Here is a 16,678-nt window from a genome sequence, read left to right as displayed (position 1 = left end):
TCTGAGGTCAAAGATGAAGATATTAAAAGTACAGTACTGTATATTGGGCAAATTTTATTGTTAATTTTCTCTGATTCGTACAGTAATCTTGTCCGTGGATCACAAGGGGAAAAGTGGAGATGAACCAAAACGGAGTGGATTGTGAAGTTAAATAGTGTCAGGACACAAAAGACTGCGTTTCTAAGCCAGTCGGCATCCATACCGTAATATGCGTAAGAGTAGTGCAACCACATTTTAGGTGCGGCTGGCGGGGCGGCTAGCTTGACTGTGACTTCGCAAGTGAGGGCTCACTTGACCGCAGTCTATGACGTTACTGATTTTGAACTTTATTTTGTTCATAAGGTTAATTATTAGAGTTGCCAACCGTCCCCTAAAAAACGGAATATAATATTTTCTCGTATTCAGAGAAAATATTACGCGTTCCGTACTGAGGTGAAAAGGAACGCGATTTGTCCCGGACTTCAGCTACAATGAAAAAGACACAAAGCTGGAGTTATTCTTTGTCTTTGCTGCACAGCTGCCTCTTCTCCTTTCATTCTCTCCCCCTCCCTCTCCTGTTGCTACTTCAATCATGAAACTGATCAATGATCAGCTGATCGTCCTTTCTCTCTTGTTTGTTTATCGCCCACTTCGTGCCAGAAAGAGGAAACCAGTGGAAACAACAGCAGCACGTTTAAGCTTGATCAGCTGTTGTTAAAATGTATTTAATATTAATTTCTAGTATCAGCTGATGTTTGCTGGAGCCACAGCTGTAAAGCTGCTGGTCATGATATCAGTTTGGTTATCTGGTGAGAGGGAAACATGAAGATGAAAGCAGGAGATGTCCTTACTGAATCATCAGAGCTGAACAGGTGATGGAGAAACAGGTTCACCTTTTAGGTGACATGAATGAGTTGAAGGGAAGTTATAAACTGTTTCTGAGAGACAAATAACACCAGGATCCTTTTCTAAGTAGCTGACAGCTGGTAACTGTGCAGGGGCGGGTCTAGCAAAGTGTTGCCAGGGGGCCAGGTAGGGCATTAACAGGGAAAGGGGGGCACAAGGAAATACTTTTCTTTATTATTCTCATTTAAAATGTCTCGCTTTTAAAAAAATAATTATCTGAGTCTTACAACAAACAATTGATAGATTGATACATATATACCATCAAGACAGTGTACATCACTGTCACAACAGCGTTTGTTTTCATTCAAAGGCTTTATGGTTTTTCCTATAATGGTGGGCCGGTCTCTAGTCAAAATGCCCGGGACGATTTTTTGTCCCAGTCCAGCCCTGTATGCAGCTCATCTGCAGTCTGGTGTTACCTACATCTTCCTATTCAGAAGGCAGAATTTCCGAGTTCTGAGTACAATCGAAAGCACCACGACTGCAGTTTTTGTGTTGGATGTAAAAAGCACACATGACGCTGTGACGTAGGCTAGAATCATGGCGGCGGTCAACGACAGTCCAGGCGTGGGATTTCTCTCGTGGAAATGTGCACATTATTTTTTCCTTTCTATTGGTAGGTGGCACAGTGCACTTGTGGCAAGTAAGCAAGCTAGAAGACTGGCAATCTTGCTGGGTATCCAGTTACGGAAGCAACACATTAACAAGAGAATTCTGAGTAAAACCAAAGTTACTTTCCCTAGTAACTAGTTACTTTGAAAGTAACGAGTAACATGAAGTAACTGAGTTACTTTTGATAGAAGTAACTAGTAATGTAACTAAGTTACTAATTTAAAGTAACTTACCCAACACTGCTCATCACTGTCTATCCTCACTCACTGCCCACCTTTCTTTTTCATCAGCGGCTGATGCTAGATATTATTCCAGTATCCTTTTAGTTTATAACCAAATAACAACAAAGTCTTAAAGTCTTTTTTAAAGGCCATAACTGATAGAGCTGACCAAATTTAGTCCAATAAAGGACATCTTTGATGTTTGGTGGGAGATGTAGGCTCTAACTAAAAGTTATGAGAAAGGTGGCTTTCCAACTGAGGGAACACTTTGTGTTTAGATATAAAGCCTATTCTTATAACAGTTCTCACCAGAATGGGTGAGAATTACAATGTTCCAAGATTTAAACTGTTTTTCATATGTAGAATCAAGCACCTACAGATAAATTGCATATTTTATAAGGATATTTATACATTATAACTTTTATATGGCCACAGATGGTGTCAGAGCTGTTCCAGAAGGTTCAGGACAGTTATGTTCAGCAGACAGAGTTGGGCTGGAAGAGAAGGGGCCAGCGCCAACAGTCCACTACTGCTGCTTCGCATTTCCTCCAGTCCTTGACTGAACTTACCACCCGCTTGGAGAGGTACCAACAGAGGAAATTGGCTGATACAGAGCGTCATTATCAAATCTGTGGATTTTTTTGGAAGCCAGCTCAGTATCATCAGAAGGGATACTTTTTCACTGCTTGTGTAGAAAATACAGTTTTAGCAAATGGGTTCCATTCATAGTGCTGTCTTCATTTACTGTTGACCCTATGTCTCAATGCCAGTAAAAGCCACTGTTAATCTTTCAGGCAACAATCATTTTTGAAGCATAAATTAAATAGTTTTGACATGATACAAGTTTAGTTATGATTATACAGCAACTTTTTTGACAAGTAAACAAACGGTAGACACTGATGTCAACACAAAATATAGGATTTATTATGAAAAACATTTGCAGTTCAGGCTTTCTTGATTTTAACTCTGCCTTTAGGAATAACCTGTGTCTGTATTTTTCTTTGATATTCTAGATGCAAAACTTCCTTCATTCATTGTCTGAAGCCAAACTATGTCAAGGTAACAAGACCAATTTTACAGTAATACACATATGTAATGCTTGTATGACCATAATAAATAGGTTTTTTTGAAGGACATAGTTTACATTTACAGTGAAATTTAAATAGACCTTTTCCATTTTTCATTCACAAGACATGCCATCACATCACAGATGTCATCACAGTTCATTTTCCAGATTCTATTAATATTTGGTTCCCAGTGGGAGCCAGATAAATTGGGTTCTGAACCTTTTTTGTTTTTCTAGAAGGATTCAGATTTAGGGTCACAAATCGGAACAAAACATTGGTACAATGGATAAAAATCTCTTAAAGTAGTATTATGACATTCCTTACTATTCATGAAATTGGAGATTTTTTTAATTACAAGACAATGTAAAACCATGTGTTACTTCTCACATGTTTCTTATCAGCTTCCTGGTATCTTTGATGTGGACTATGTGTCAGCACAGCTGAGGCATGCGGGGTTGCTGGAGACCATCCACATCCGGAAAGAAGGTTTTCCAATAAGGATTCAGTACTCCTACTTTGTCTCAAGGTGCTGCAAACATACATACAGTGCTGAGCTCATTGCTAAAAGATAGTTTGCTTCTCACTTTCCTTCAAGCAGATGATCATTCATGAACGTTAATGTAGCTCAAACTACATGCAACTATTCACTCTTTTCAGTTTAAATTTATAAACAAAAATTCAGAATGTTTCAATTTCAATAAAACAGTGGTGTGAAAAACCAGAGTAAAAAACATAAGTGAATCTAAGATAAATAACTGTATTTTTTAAAATAAAAATAAACAAACAAAAGAAAATGTGAAGGGAGAGGTGGGTCCTGGATGTTATTCGGCTTCCAAAATGGGGAACAACAAAAAAGTTTGAGAAATACTGCCATAAACATATGCAGAAAGCTTATTGTTGACAGATTTAATCCATCTGCCAAAGACTAAAACTAAAGACATTTAATTTTTTGTTTAGTTTCTGTTAATCATAAGAATTTTGGCATGCATTTAAGTAGGATTTTTATTATAGGACTGTTACTTCTATCCATCCATTCTCTTCCTCATATCATTACTTGTATTTTATTTTAATTAATGTTGTACTCGTAAATAATCTAAAAATGTCTTCCGCCACTCCCAATTTTGGGATCACTTTTTAAAAAGCTGTGTCCCTATTTTAAACCTTTTTATTAATCAGTTCTGATCTTTTTGTTTCCATACCACATATTTAGTGATGACATGTGTCAACTATTCTCTTGTTATGATCTAATATAATATTATAAACTACTAAATTCCATGTGTTAAGTGAATGTAAATTCCATGACTGTAGTTTCCTTAAACACTAATTTCCCTCCAGGTTGCCTCGAACCAAAGGTTCTCCATAAATCTTAGCAAATTTGAACGTTCCTGCTGTCTCCACTGAGAAATAAAATGTAAACATTTTTTAGGTTCTGGCATCAAATGATCGATAAGGATTGGTGGCCAATTAAATCTGATATGTTTAAATCACGTTCTGTTCTGGAGGGCTGTGGCTCAGGTGGTAGAGAGGGTTGTCTCCCAATCTGAAGACTGGTGGTTCACTCTCTGGCTCTTTAATCTGCAAGTACCCTTAGGCAAGATACTGACTGCAAGTTGCCCCCTACCCTGAAAAAACTCAAAATCTTAGCAAGTATATTTGTCTTATTTCTAGTCAAAATAATCTCATCACACTTAAAATAAGACAAAACCAGCTAAAGAGTAACATCTCAGTAAGATATATTAACTTGTTTTTAGACTGTGGAGCTTGAACTAGAAAATTTTCACTGTTCCACTGGCAGATTTTTCCTCTTATTTCAAGCAAAAATATCTTGTATTAAGTGAAAAAATCTGCCAATGGAACAGTGAAAATTTTCTAGTTTCCACTGCGTTATGAGTGTGTGCACAAATGTTGGACAAGGTGCTTAAAGGTCTTAAAGGTGTCATGTCTTCCTGATCCAGGTATGGGGTTCTGAAGGCCCAGCAGTTAAATGAAATATCAGACAGAGATCAGACAGTGGCTCTGCTGGAAATATTGGGTGCTGAGGAGGGACAGTACCAGTTGGGACTCACCAAGGTGACAAATTGTCCAATCATCTCACCATTTAGTTTGTTTTTAATTAGAAAGGTAAAGCAGATTTTCATTTACTGTATATACAACTACATTTAGGTGTTCCTTAAGGAGCAACTGTACCAGCAGCTGGAAGAAAAATGGAGCAGCACTCAAACATGGGCTGCCATCACCATCCAGAGAAACATAAGGGGTTTCCTCTGCAGGAAGAACTTTAGATTCTTCAAACAGAAAGCCATTGTCATCCAGAGCCACATTCGAGGACACCAGGCCAGGTCTACTAAGGGAGAGGGGAAATCTATCCAATCTATGACATTCAGTGGTGTTTGAGAAAGTGGTGTTTGGCCCCTTCCTGATGTCATACGTTTTTGTATGTTTGTCACACTTAAATGTTTCATCATCATCAAACAAATTTTAATATTAGACAAAGGTAACACAATTAAGTAAAAATCAGTTTCCAAATTAAGGTGTCTAATATTAAGAGGGGGGGGGGCGAAATCAAAACTTACATGGCCATGTGTGAAAATGTGATCCCCACCCCACTTATAACGCTTGTGGCAATTGTGGTAAAAGACCTTAGAACTGCCGGCATCACTTGCCTCAATTAAGGTCAGTGCTCCTGACTCCACCATAAGAAAGGGACTGGGCAAAAATGGCCTACATGGCAGAGTTCCAAGAACCAAAAACAATGCTAAGCAAAAGGAACATAAAGGCTTGTCTCAGTTTTGCCAGAAAGCGTCTTGATGATCTCCAAGACTTTTGGGAAAATACACTATGAATTGACAAGACAAAAGTTAAACTTTTTGAAGGGTGTGTGTGCCATTACGTTTGGTGTAAAAGTAACAGCATTTCAGAAAAGGAACATCATACCAACAGTACAATATGGTGGTGGTAGTGTGATTGTCTGGGGCTGTTTGGCTGCCATTGATCCGAAACATACCTGCAAGTCCATGGCTCAAGAAAAACCAAAATTTCTCTACAGCACTCTAAGGCTACGTTCACACTGCAGGCAAAAGCGCATCAAATCTGATTTTTTTGACCCTATGTGACCCATATCCGATCATGGTATGACAGTGTGAACGGCACAAATCCGATATTTTCAAATCCGATCTGGGTCACTTTCGTATGTGGTACTGAATCCGATACATATCCGATGTTTTAGAAAGCGACTGCTGTTTGAATGGTCATGTCGCATTAAATCCGTCTTTTACGCCACCGACACAAGACAGACGCCAATTATCAGCGCCGGAGAAGCGCTCGAGAAGACATCGCGAACGCTTCCTGGCCATCCAGTGTAGATGTCAGTGAAACTGTTGGGAAGACAACGTTGGAGAAACGTGAACATTTTATTTGTACTGTATAATCTGCAGATTCTGACAGAAATCTGCAACTATCCTTTGAAGCACCGCTCCTCTCTAAAACAGCAATGAGGATAATTATTAGGTTATCTACATTATTATGTAAATAACAAAATAACTTAAAGCAAAAATTGGGAAACGTAAAGTCCGAAGTCTTTATATTAAGGGCCATCAGTCAAACAATATTGTTTGCTCTGGGTCTAAACAGAGCGCGTTGTGTGTGACGTCTTCTTTTGTGCATGCGGGCCGCTTTGAGGGTTCACACTAGAGCGCATTTGCTGTCGCATTTTATTTGTAGTGTGAACAAGCAGACAAAAAAATCGGATTTGATCAAAAAATCGAAATTGAGCATTAAGACCTGCAGTGTGAACGTAGCCTAAAAGACTCATTGTTTTTCCCCATTAATCATAATGATATCTTTGTCTAATATTTACATTTGTGTGTAAATGAATCAAGTGTGAAAAACAAAAAAAGAAAATCAGGAAGGGGGCAAACAGTTTTTCACACCATGCTGTGTGTGTGTGTGTGTGTGTCTGCGCGTGTGTGAGTGTGTGTTTATACACTAGCGATCATATATGTGTATATATATGTATGTATACATATATATATGTATGTATATATATATACACACACATATATATACACATATATGTACTAGTGCTGTCAGCGTTAATCTCGTTTAAATGACGTTAATGCCATAACGCGCCAAATTCCTGTTAGCGACTTAATCTCGATTGCCTTGTGCGCATCAGCGCGTTGACGCCGTGCGTGAGCTAGAAATAAAGAACCTGTTGTTAAGTCTTAGGCAGAAGAGGAAAAGATTTGGAAACCTGTCCACTAAAATTTTTATTTTCACACAGGAAGCAGTGTAAAAATTAAAACTAGTCTAGTTCAGCATGCGATCCACGATTTTGAAGCTATATCAATGTGGATGTTTAAATACAGGTCTGGTTAAAGAAACCGAACAGAACCTTTCAACTGCATTTAACTGTAGGAGCTTTGTGTCTCTGAATACATTGACATTCTCACAGGAAGACTGAGTGAAGAGTAGTTCTGAAACTGCACTAACCCACTGTACAGAAAACCAGTAAAGATGCATTTCATAGAGGTAGTGAAAGGGTATAGTCCTTAAAGGGGTTAGGACATTGCTTTCAGTTATGTACAAATGTAATCCCTTGTGTGCTGCTGCTCTTCTCCTGCTTTTAGGAAGTACTACAAACGTTTGAAGCAGTCCTTCACTCAGTTCTGGGCTTTGATGCTAATAACCAGGAACACCATAAAGAGACATCACTGGAGAAAGGTATACATGAGAGAAAGAAAGTGTGAAAGAGAGAGAGAGAGAGAGGTCCTCACTGCGAAGGCCATGCCTGAGTTTGTTGGCAGTCTCATGATTTCTAAATTTCTTATTCTTGGCAGTCTCATGATTTCTGACTTTCTTATGGAATAATCTGTCATAATTCTCATGCAAAACCAGCCTCAAAAGAGTTAGGCTCATAAGTATTTGAAAAAAATATTTTTAGCTCATCTTGCTATGGCATCAGTCCGTCTAAAATTCACAAGAATCAGTACTCCTCTACAGTACTGGTCAGGCTTTAAACAAACTATACACATTAATCACCTAATGGGTCCTCACCCTAATCTGGTCTGACGTCATTAGTCGTTTCCAGTTCCAAACTCCACTTCAGGTCCCAAAGTCAAACGAACACTGTGGCACTATGTAGAGTTATAAACTGTCAAAACTCTTTAATATTTAATAAAATGATCAGTGTTGCTGCTCTACCAGGTGTACCAATTAAGTTTAAAATTCAGGTTACCATGAAAACAGAATTTATGAAATTTAGTGAGTTAGAAGTTAGCAGGGAGTTGACTCGCTAGTTTCGACCTAAACACAATATACCTTGTACTGATTGAGGAATTTTTTAAAAAAAATTAAAACATACAGCTCTGCTATTACTTCTGACATAAATGAAGACAGAAAACTGAACAGCAGTGAAGTTTGTAGGGTTACTGAAGTTGGACTCCTGAAGAAGGCATATCTTCGTGACTGCAGTTTGGAGTCCTTCTTCTTACAAATGCTGAGTCTCCAGGGTGAAATGAAGGACCTTTCTGATGGAACGAATCAACCGCTCCCAAGCTCCGCCATGATGCGATCCAGTTGGAGGATTAAAGATCCATTTCACTTCCCTTCAAAGAAAGCACATCAGAGATCTTTTCCTGATTCCACTATTCCATAGCTCGTCTCAGCTCACGCTCTCCGCCCACAAAGTTGGTTTCCATTGTCGGAGCGCAGTTCTTGAACCTGACCTCATCTTGCAATGAAACATCGTAAAGTGTTAATGAAAGAGTCGGTGTCAAGAGATGACATGACCTTAATATGTACTGCTCTAACGGCCAAACAGGTAAAGATAACTCCTTACTGCTTCACAAGACTTCTCCCATGCTTCATTTAAAATGGACCGAAATAGTCCACTCCAATAAAGCTAAATAGGGGTTTCTCAGGGGTCACTCTGCTTTCAGGCAAGGCTGCAGCAGCAGATGAAACCTTCTGCGAATCACACACTTTGACATAAAGTTTCTAATTCAAGGACCAGCACCAGGAATTCAGTATTTCTGATGCAGCTTCGAAAGTATGTGGTTCCTTCCACCATGACCCACTTCTTTATGAATATGCTGTAGAATGAGATTAGAAATGTGAAGATCTTTAACGATTATGACAGGATGCTTGGAATCTTCTGACATGACAGCCCTACTGAGACGTCCACCAACTCACAGCACATCATCCTCCAGACCAGGATTCAACTTATATATGTAGCTGCTTCGTTTCACACTCTCTCCCCTTTTGAGGCAGGAAATTTCTTCAGCATTTATTTTTCTTCTGACAAAACTTGATTGTTTGCATCTCAGCATCCTCAATCTCTCCCACTGAAAGAAAGCCATTGTGGAACTCAATACTATGATGACCACCTTCAGACTCAGTTGTATCGGATTCAAAGTGGAAATGTGTATTGTTCTTCCTGTGATGCTATGTCTTGAACCTCAAAATCCAACCCATCCCTCTGATGAGACGAGTCCAGGATGAGGAACGACGGGTCAAAAAAGTCAAAGGACGATCATCGTCAATGTGCTTGTGAGATGTCGACAGCAGCACACACCGTGACTTCAGGGTCTTTGTGTGAAAAAGTCTCTACCTTCATACCTCTGGAGGCAAGGTCTGCAGGGTTATGTGTTGTGTTCACATATCTCCATTGGGAGGCCCTAGAAGCCTTGAGAATCTATCTTCAGAATCTGGAAGTCTTGTTATTTATATATTTCAACACTGCGGTGCTGTCTGTCCAAAACACTGATTGTAGGAGAGGTAGCCTTAGCTCAATCCTCCACAGGATTGCGGAGTGGTAGCATGCGAACTGCTACCACTGCCGCTGTCAATTCGATGTGGAGGATTGTGACTGGTTTTAAAGGTGCCACTCTGGACTTTCCCATTATGAAAGAACTGTGTATCTTTGAGCGACTGTTGTGTAGCAGTAGGTAGTCGACAATGGTAGGTATCAGTTTTGCAACTGAGCTGTGGCTGTTTGTCCAAAATTAGGTTCTTAACTTCCTCCTCCTTCCTCTCTCCTCCTCAGGTATTACTGTCAGAATGCTGTGGCTATTACTTATCCACTTTATTAAGTGGAAGCCCGCCCTGGCGCAGATGTGTCTCAGGTATGAGTAAAGATTGATGGCTTCTTCTTCAGAGCCTATTGAAGCAAGGCAGACATCCACAGAAAAAAACTATACAGAATGAGGACAAATGTGATGTTGTCCTCAACACATTTGCGAAGGGCATAGTTAGCTTGGAAAGGACGTAGCCCCAAACAAAAGAACGCCCATCCTGTACTCCCGCATGTTCTAATTGAAGTCGCCATTGTAGAATGACCACTCGGTAGCTTTCTTGTGATGCTGCTTTATTGAACGTATATCCAGCATGGGTTATTACAGCACAACAACGGGTGCGGCAGCTAGGAGTAGAACTGCACATAGACAGCCCTGCCGCAAAGCATGTCAGGGTGGCGTAAAGCCGCAATGCCCACCCCCTCAACACAGGCAACCCAGTATATGACATCTCCCCCCCTTTTCATGTTATTTCCAATAACAAACCCCAAATAAAACTGCCACGACACAATGATAACATGTGACACTATAATAGCCTCTGGGCGGTTCTCTTAAGGACCCGGGCACAATTGGCTTACTGTCGGCCTGAAGGGCAGTGTCCACAAAACAGGACTTATTAAACATGTTAAACCTTTAGGGTAATTAACTCAACCAGGTAACAGCAGCATTTGTTGCAGCTCAAAACATAAGTGCAAAACAGCAACAATACAGCATTCCCACTCCCCAGTCCTTCCTTCCCTCCCATTACCCCAGTGTCTACAGATCCAGCCTCTTGACTGGCCTGCGTACCCGGCCGCACCTTGTGCGTACCTTATCCAGGACGTCTGCATGAGTGTGTGCAAGCGTTGGGGCTGGACTAGGGGCCAAGGGTGGGGTCTCTGGAGTGGAGACACCAGCGCACTGGGATGGCAGCCCCTCAGTGTCCACAGTAGATGATGGAAGGGGTTGTGGCATAGCCCGTGGAGATGGTTCGAGGAGGAGATGGCGGCGGTTCCGTCGCAGCACCGCACCTTGGGGTGTGGCAACGAGATAGGACCTCGAAGTGACGCTCTCCTTGGAGACAGTGGCAGGTGTTGCCAAAGCCTTCTCCTGGTCCAGCTTAGTAAGGACAGCATCCCCTGGATGGAGTGGAGGTAGGGGCTTAGTACCATGGCGGTGGTCGTAGTAGAACGCCTGCTTGGCCTTCTGACTAGCGTCCCTTCGTTTAACCTCTCTTTTGGTGGGCCATTTAGGTTGAAGATTGTTCTCCAAGGTGGGCAGGGTTGTCCTGATCTTCCTCCCCATAATAAGTTCCGCTGGGCTGAAGCCTGTAGTGGCACATGGAGTAGACCTATAGCACATTAGTGCTATTAGTGGGTCATCATGCCGGAAGATTTTCTTTGCGGTCTGTACTGCCCTCTCCGCGTGACCATTTCCCTGTGGGTGGTGGGGACTAGACGTTATGTGGGCGAAATCCATCTCCCTCGCGAAGGCCTGGAACTCAGAGCTGGAGAACTGAGGGCCATTGTCACTCACCACCTTGTCAAGGATCCCAAACCTAGCAAAGGTTGACTTCAGTTTCTGAACAACCTGGCCACTGGTTGTGGATGGTAGATGCAGTATTTCCAGAAAACGTGAGTAGTAGTCCGACACAACAAGGTAATTATTCCGGTCGTGTTCACAGAGATCCAGGGCTATCCTTTGCCATGGACGATCGGGCAAAGGTGTGGAGATGAGTGGCTCCCTTGTCTGTGCTGGCCTCTGTGCCAGACAGGTGTGGCACTGCAGCACTGCATTCTTTAGCTTAGTGGAGAGCCCCGGCCACCACACAGATGAATTGGCCCTATCCCTGCACTTGGTGAGGCCTTGGTGCCCTTCGTGTAGTTTGTGTAGAATGGCTGTTCTCTGTGACTTTGGAATGACAATCCTGCAGCCTCGTATGACTAGGCTGTCACCCTCTGATAGCTCGTTCTTCACTTACATGTACGCGTTGATGTTTAGTGGCACACTAGCTCCATATGCAGGCCAACCCCTGCGTATGTACATGATGACAGTCTGTAGTTCAACATCAGTTGCAGTGGCTGCTTTAATGCTTTCCATTCGGCTTGGGGACGCTGGAATGCCCTGTAACACGGTGGCTATGTAGCAGTCCACTTCACTGTGAGTGCTAGTGTCATCCTCAGCCCGAGTCTGTGGACTCCGTGACAACGTATCGGCGATGACAAGCGTTTTGCCAGGGACATAGACGGCCTCCGGCTTGTACCTCATGAGCCGCATCAGGAGGCGTTGACACCTCAATGGAACATTGTCAAGGTCCCGGCTGTTGACCAGGGGCACCAAAGGTCTATGGTCGGTCTCAAGCCTGAAGCGATCTAAGCCACATAAATACTTATCAAACTTCTCGCAGGCCCACACACTCGCCAAACACTCCTTTTCGATTTGTGCGTAGCGTTTTTCAGCCTCCGTGAGGCGTCTAGAGCAGTAGGCAACAGGTTTCCACTCTGCGCCATGAAGCTGAAGCAGCACAGCCCCAAGCCCGTAGCTACTGGCGTCGGCAGATACGGCTGTGAGTCTGTTGATGTCATAGAAGGCAAGAACAGGTGCTGATGTAAGCGCTCTCTTAATGTTCTCGAAGGCTGCCTGCTGTGGGTGGCCCCAGGTCCAACTGTTTTTGCTTTTAGTGTGGCAAGAGCAGGAATATATCTGCTCAGGTAATTAACCATTCCTAGGATCCGTTTAAGCTCTTGCACGTTTTCTGGTGATGGCAGCTGAAGAATGGCGTTCACCTTCTCAGGGTCTGGCCTGACCCCAGAATAGTTGATCAGGTGCCCTAGGAAGCGAAGCTGGCTCTGTCTGAAGGAGCACTTCTCTCGGTTGAGCTTCAGTCCGGCTAACTCAATGCGCTGCAGCACCTTCTCAAGTCAGGTGTTGTGTTGATCCATGGTGGCCCCATAGACCAGGATGTCATCCATAAAGACCTCCACACCCTCGAGCCCCTCTAAGGTCTCCAACATCTTTCGCTGAAAGATCTCTGGTGCACTTGTTATCCCAAAGGGCAGCCTCTTAAAGCAATACCTGCCAAATGGCGTGATGAATGTCGTTAGTTTGCAACTCTCGTGGTGCAACGGGATCTGCCAAAATCCACTGGCTGCATCCAGCGAGGAGAAGACCGTTGCCCCACTCAACGTGGACATTGTTTCCTCAGGGGTAGGCAAGATATAGCGCTCTCTTTTGACAGACTTATTCAGTTTTGTCAGATCGACGCAGATCCTGGCCCTGGCTGTGTTCTTCTTCAAGACAGGCACCATTAGGGCACACCATTCGGTAGGTTGGGTCACCCTCTCAATGACACCATGGTTCTCCATTCTTTTTAGTTCCTCCTTCACTTCACTGGCTCAGTTTTTAGTGTTCCGTGTTCACCATAAAGTGGTTGGTTCCTGGTGGCAATGAGCATTGCTTCATCTATTCTTCCCACCGGGTTCATCTGCACTGACAAGGAGCGGCTGAGAAGGTTGTTAAATCTGCGTCCACGAACCACATACACCTTGGATAGGTAGTCTTTGCCTTTATAGCTCATTGTGGCCTTGAAGTAGCCGAGACTTAACAGCTCTCCTCCGGGGCTATCTAGAGGGAGATTAGAAGGCTCTAGTGTTCTCTTATGAGCAAGTGTGTGGAACGTGTCTTCGTTTATGATAGTGACATCTGCTCCTGTGTCAATCTTAAATTCTATTGGGGCAGAGTCTAGCCGTAACTGCACAGTCCATGCTTCACTATTTCCTTTTGCATTACACACTGAGCCTAGAAAGTATGAGGCCTGCTCACGTTTCTCTGTCTCAGTAACCTCATTCACTGATCTGGTGTTACGACACACCCTGGCCCAGTGTCCCATTTTTTTGGCAGCCATGGCAAACAGATTTTGCTGCCGGGCACCTTTTGTCCCTGGCATGCTGTGTCTTCCCACATTTACCGCATTTCTTGTCACGCCCCGACCATTTTTTTTTCCGCGGGTAGCCTGCCTCGCTGTTGTTGTTGTGATTTCCAGTCCATACTTTTCCGTTTATCCCGTACCTCCTGTACTGAGCCTCCCACATCTCCCTGCAAGCTGACCTGCGCTGCGACCTCTTCTGACTGTCTGACGATCTGGGTCGTTTGCGCCAACGTGAGGTCCTTCATCAGCTGTAGCCTGCGGGAGAGGTCCTTGTCTCGTATCCCGACCACAATACGGTCGCGGATATTTTCCTCTTTACATGCACCAAACTCACAGTGCCCTGAGAGGTCAAACAGGGCTCGGATAAAACTCTCCGCCGTTTCGCCTGGCCGCTGGACACGCTGGTGAAAACATGCTCTCTCATGTATAATGTTCCTCTGCGGGAAAAAGACTCGTCGAACTTCCTCATTACGACGGCGAAGTCGTCAAGACTTTCATCGGTGGCAAAGGTGAGTGACTTGTAAATGTTCTCTGCTTCATTGCCCATCGCGTAGATTAGGCAGCTCACCTGTACTTGTCCTTCGTCTTTGTGGAGTTTTGTAGCGCTCGAAACGCTGTTTCCAGTCGGGCCATTCCGTCGGCTTATCGAAGGGGAAGCTTGTTGGGGGATTAAATTTAGCCATTCGTTGTTTCCTCCCTTATGGCGTTATTCCGGCGATGGTCTGGGTCACTTCTGACACCATGTAGAATGACCACTCGGTAGCTTTCTTGTGATGCTGCTTTATTGAACGTATATCCAGCATGGGTTATTACAGCACAACAACGGGTGCGGCAGCTAGGAGTAGAACTGCACATAGACAGCCCTGCCGCAAAGCATGTCAGGGTGGCATAAAGCCATATGCCCACCCCCTCAACAAAGGCAACCCAGTATATGACAGCCATCAGTGTAAATCTCAATAGGTCAGCATCTTCCTCTGGCACATACACCTGGTGAAACAACTTTGATGTCAGACATCAAAACAACAGGCTCTTTTCTGAACCTTGTCAGCACGCTAACCACGCCATTTGATAAGTCCAAGAACTTTGAGTCTTCCTTGGATAGCCCAATCTGCTCATCAAGACTGCTCTGAGGGAAGTCCATCTTGAACTGCTGTTTCCATAGCTTGTCCAGTGTAACAGCAGAAACTCTGTTGGTTGTAACTGTTGACAGACATCCTGGCCAATTCACAGCATTCTTGACTAAGTGGCCCATTCACTGTCCAAACGAGCATGGTCTTAATGGCGAAAGGTCCATCACCTACACTCTGGATGACCTTTAAAAGTTCTATGGCTCTGGGCATATTCATGCCGATCAAAAGCTCTACTTGGGCCTTAATTTCTGGCAAATGGCCAATCATCCAGATCCTATCACTTTGGAGTGTTACCCATGTCTACAGGCATTCTGTGCTGAGTGTAGAGGTCAGGTATGTCACAGTAGATGCCACTGTCTTCAAGTTCAGGCACAATGAAACTGTCCACCACTTTCTCTTGTCCCTTGGTGTGCAGGAGAATCTTTGTCTTCCTCCCAGCAAGATTCAGCTTGTCCACAAGACCCACTGTACAAAAGGACGCTGAACTCCCTTGGTCCAGAAAGGTATACGTTTCTACAAGCTTACAGTCTTGTTCACCGGAACCAGTAAGACCATTAGTCTGGATTGTAACAGGATCTGCCTCATTGTGAAGTTTGACCTCTTTCTTCTCCTTTTTGGTGGATATGGAGCATACTTGCATGTCTGAAACCACCGATTTTACACAAAAGGCATTTTCTGCATTCTTGGGTAGTGTGCCCAATACACAAACTCCAAATAGATGCTATTCTTTTTAAGAAATGAAATCTTCTCCTTATGAGGTTTCTTATCAGGGAGAGTGTGCGTCCACCTTTGCAGAACAGACAAGCCTTCACAGCACTGTGACGATCTTGAGCCCCTTTTTGATTCTTTCTCTTAACATCAGAAAAAGTTGTGCCAAAGCTACTTCCTTTAGCCCTTGGATGTGGAGAACGTCTCCCTCCATCACTGCCCTTGGCTGTTAGATGTGTTGATGGAGCATCACATAGATTTCCAAAGACAGGATCTGTAGCAATTTTAACATGACGCTCAAGGAAGGAAACCATGTCAGTGAATGCAGCTCTGTGATGTTGCCTCTCCTGGATGTCACATGCTACTGTTCACCATTTGTCTTTTAACTTACATGACAGTTTTCTAATCACAGCAAGCATATTGTCAAGCGTATTTAAAAAGGTCATTAACCTCTTCCATTGCATTGCAGCATCTATGTATAAGCAAACAATACATCTGAAAAGCCTTTCTGTCTTCTGATCTAATCAGTGGCCATGAGTGAACTTTATTCAGATAAGCATCTCTGGAACAAAAGTCTCTGTATCTGCATTGATTTCAAGCCTGTTACTCTTTCTTTTAAAATATGATTCTATTCCACTGGATTTCCATAAACCAGTGCGCTCCACAGTGGATCCAGTTCTCAGCACATTCACTTTTGCAACAATTGCAGCTATATCTGCTTCAAGCTGCTTGGAAACCTTGTTCCGTCTTTCTCCTCAATTGTTCCTCCTGTTCTTCAAAAAAATGTTTTTCTTTGAGCATATGCTGGCTGCAACAAGGCAGTCATTTTAGCTTCTGCTCTGAGACATGGAGATGAAGTAGATGATACTTTTGAGCTCAACCTACTGCCTTGGTTTGACACACTATCAGATGGCAACACATCATCATAGACATCATGCTGGAGATTAAGAGACAGTTGAGGTTCTTTTCCAAAGTGCTCTTGAACCCTCACTTCTCCTAGGGGTGTTTCCTGTGACTGTACCATGTCAGATGACTGCCTGCCTGAACGTTTATCAGTTTCAGACAGCCATATTTT

At 43.2% G+C, this 16,678-nt stretch overlaps 1 protein-coding gene across 1 annotated transcript in view; it reads left to right on the top strand.

Annotated features, from left to right (window-relative positions):
- Positions 1-16,678, top strand: part of myo15b (myosin XVB) — a 162,103-nt gene that overhangs the window by 99,826 nt on the left and 45,599 nt on the right. The window contains exons 19-24 of the mRNA XM_065471583.1: positions 2,154-2,302; positions 2,732-2,777; positions 3,187-3,311; positions 4,741-4,855; positions 4,949-5,124; positions 7,414-7,507. Coding sequence (XP_065327655.1) covers positions 2,154-2,302; positions 2,732-2,777; positions 3,187-3,311; positions 4,741-4,855; positions 4,949-5,124; positions 7,414-7,507 — 705 coding nt within the window. The remainder of the gene's footprint in view (positions 1-2,153; positions 2,303-2,731; positions 2,778-3,186; positions 3,312-4,740; positions 4,856-4,948; positions 5,125-7,413; positions 7,508-16,678) is intronic.

This window comes from Pelmatolapia mariae, linkage group LG8 (assembly GCF_036321145.2).
Source record: "Pelmatolapia mariae isolate MD_Pm_ZW linkage group LG8, Pm_UMD_F_2, whole genome shotgun sequence".
NCBI classification, from domain to species: domain Eukaryota; kingdom Metazoa; phylum Chordata; class Actinopteri; order Cichliformes; family Cichlidae; genus Pelmatolapia; species Pelmatolapia mariae.
Note: the sequence above shows the minus strand (reverse complement) of the source record. Positions and strands in the feature narration are given on the sequence as shown.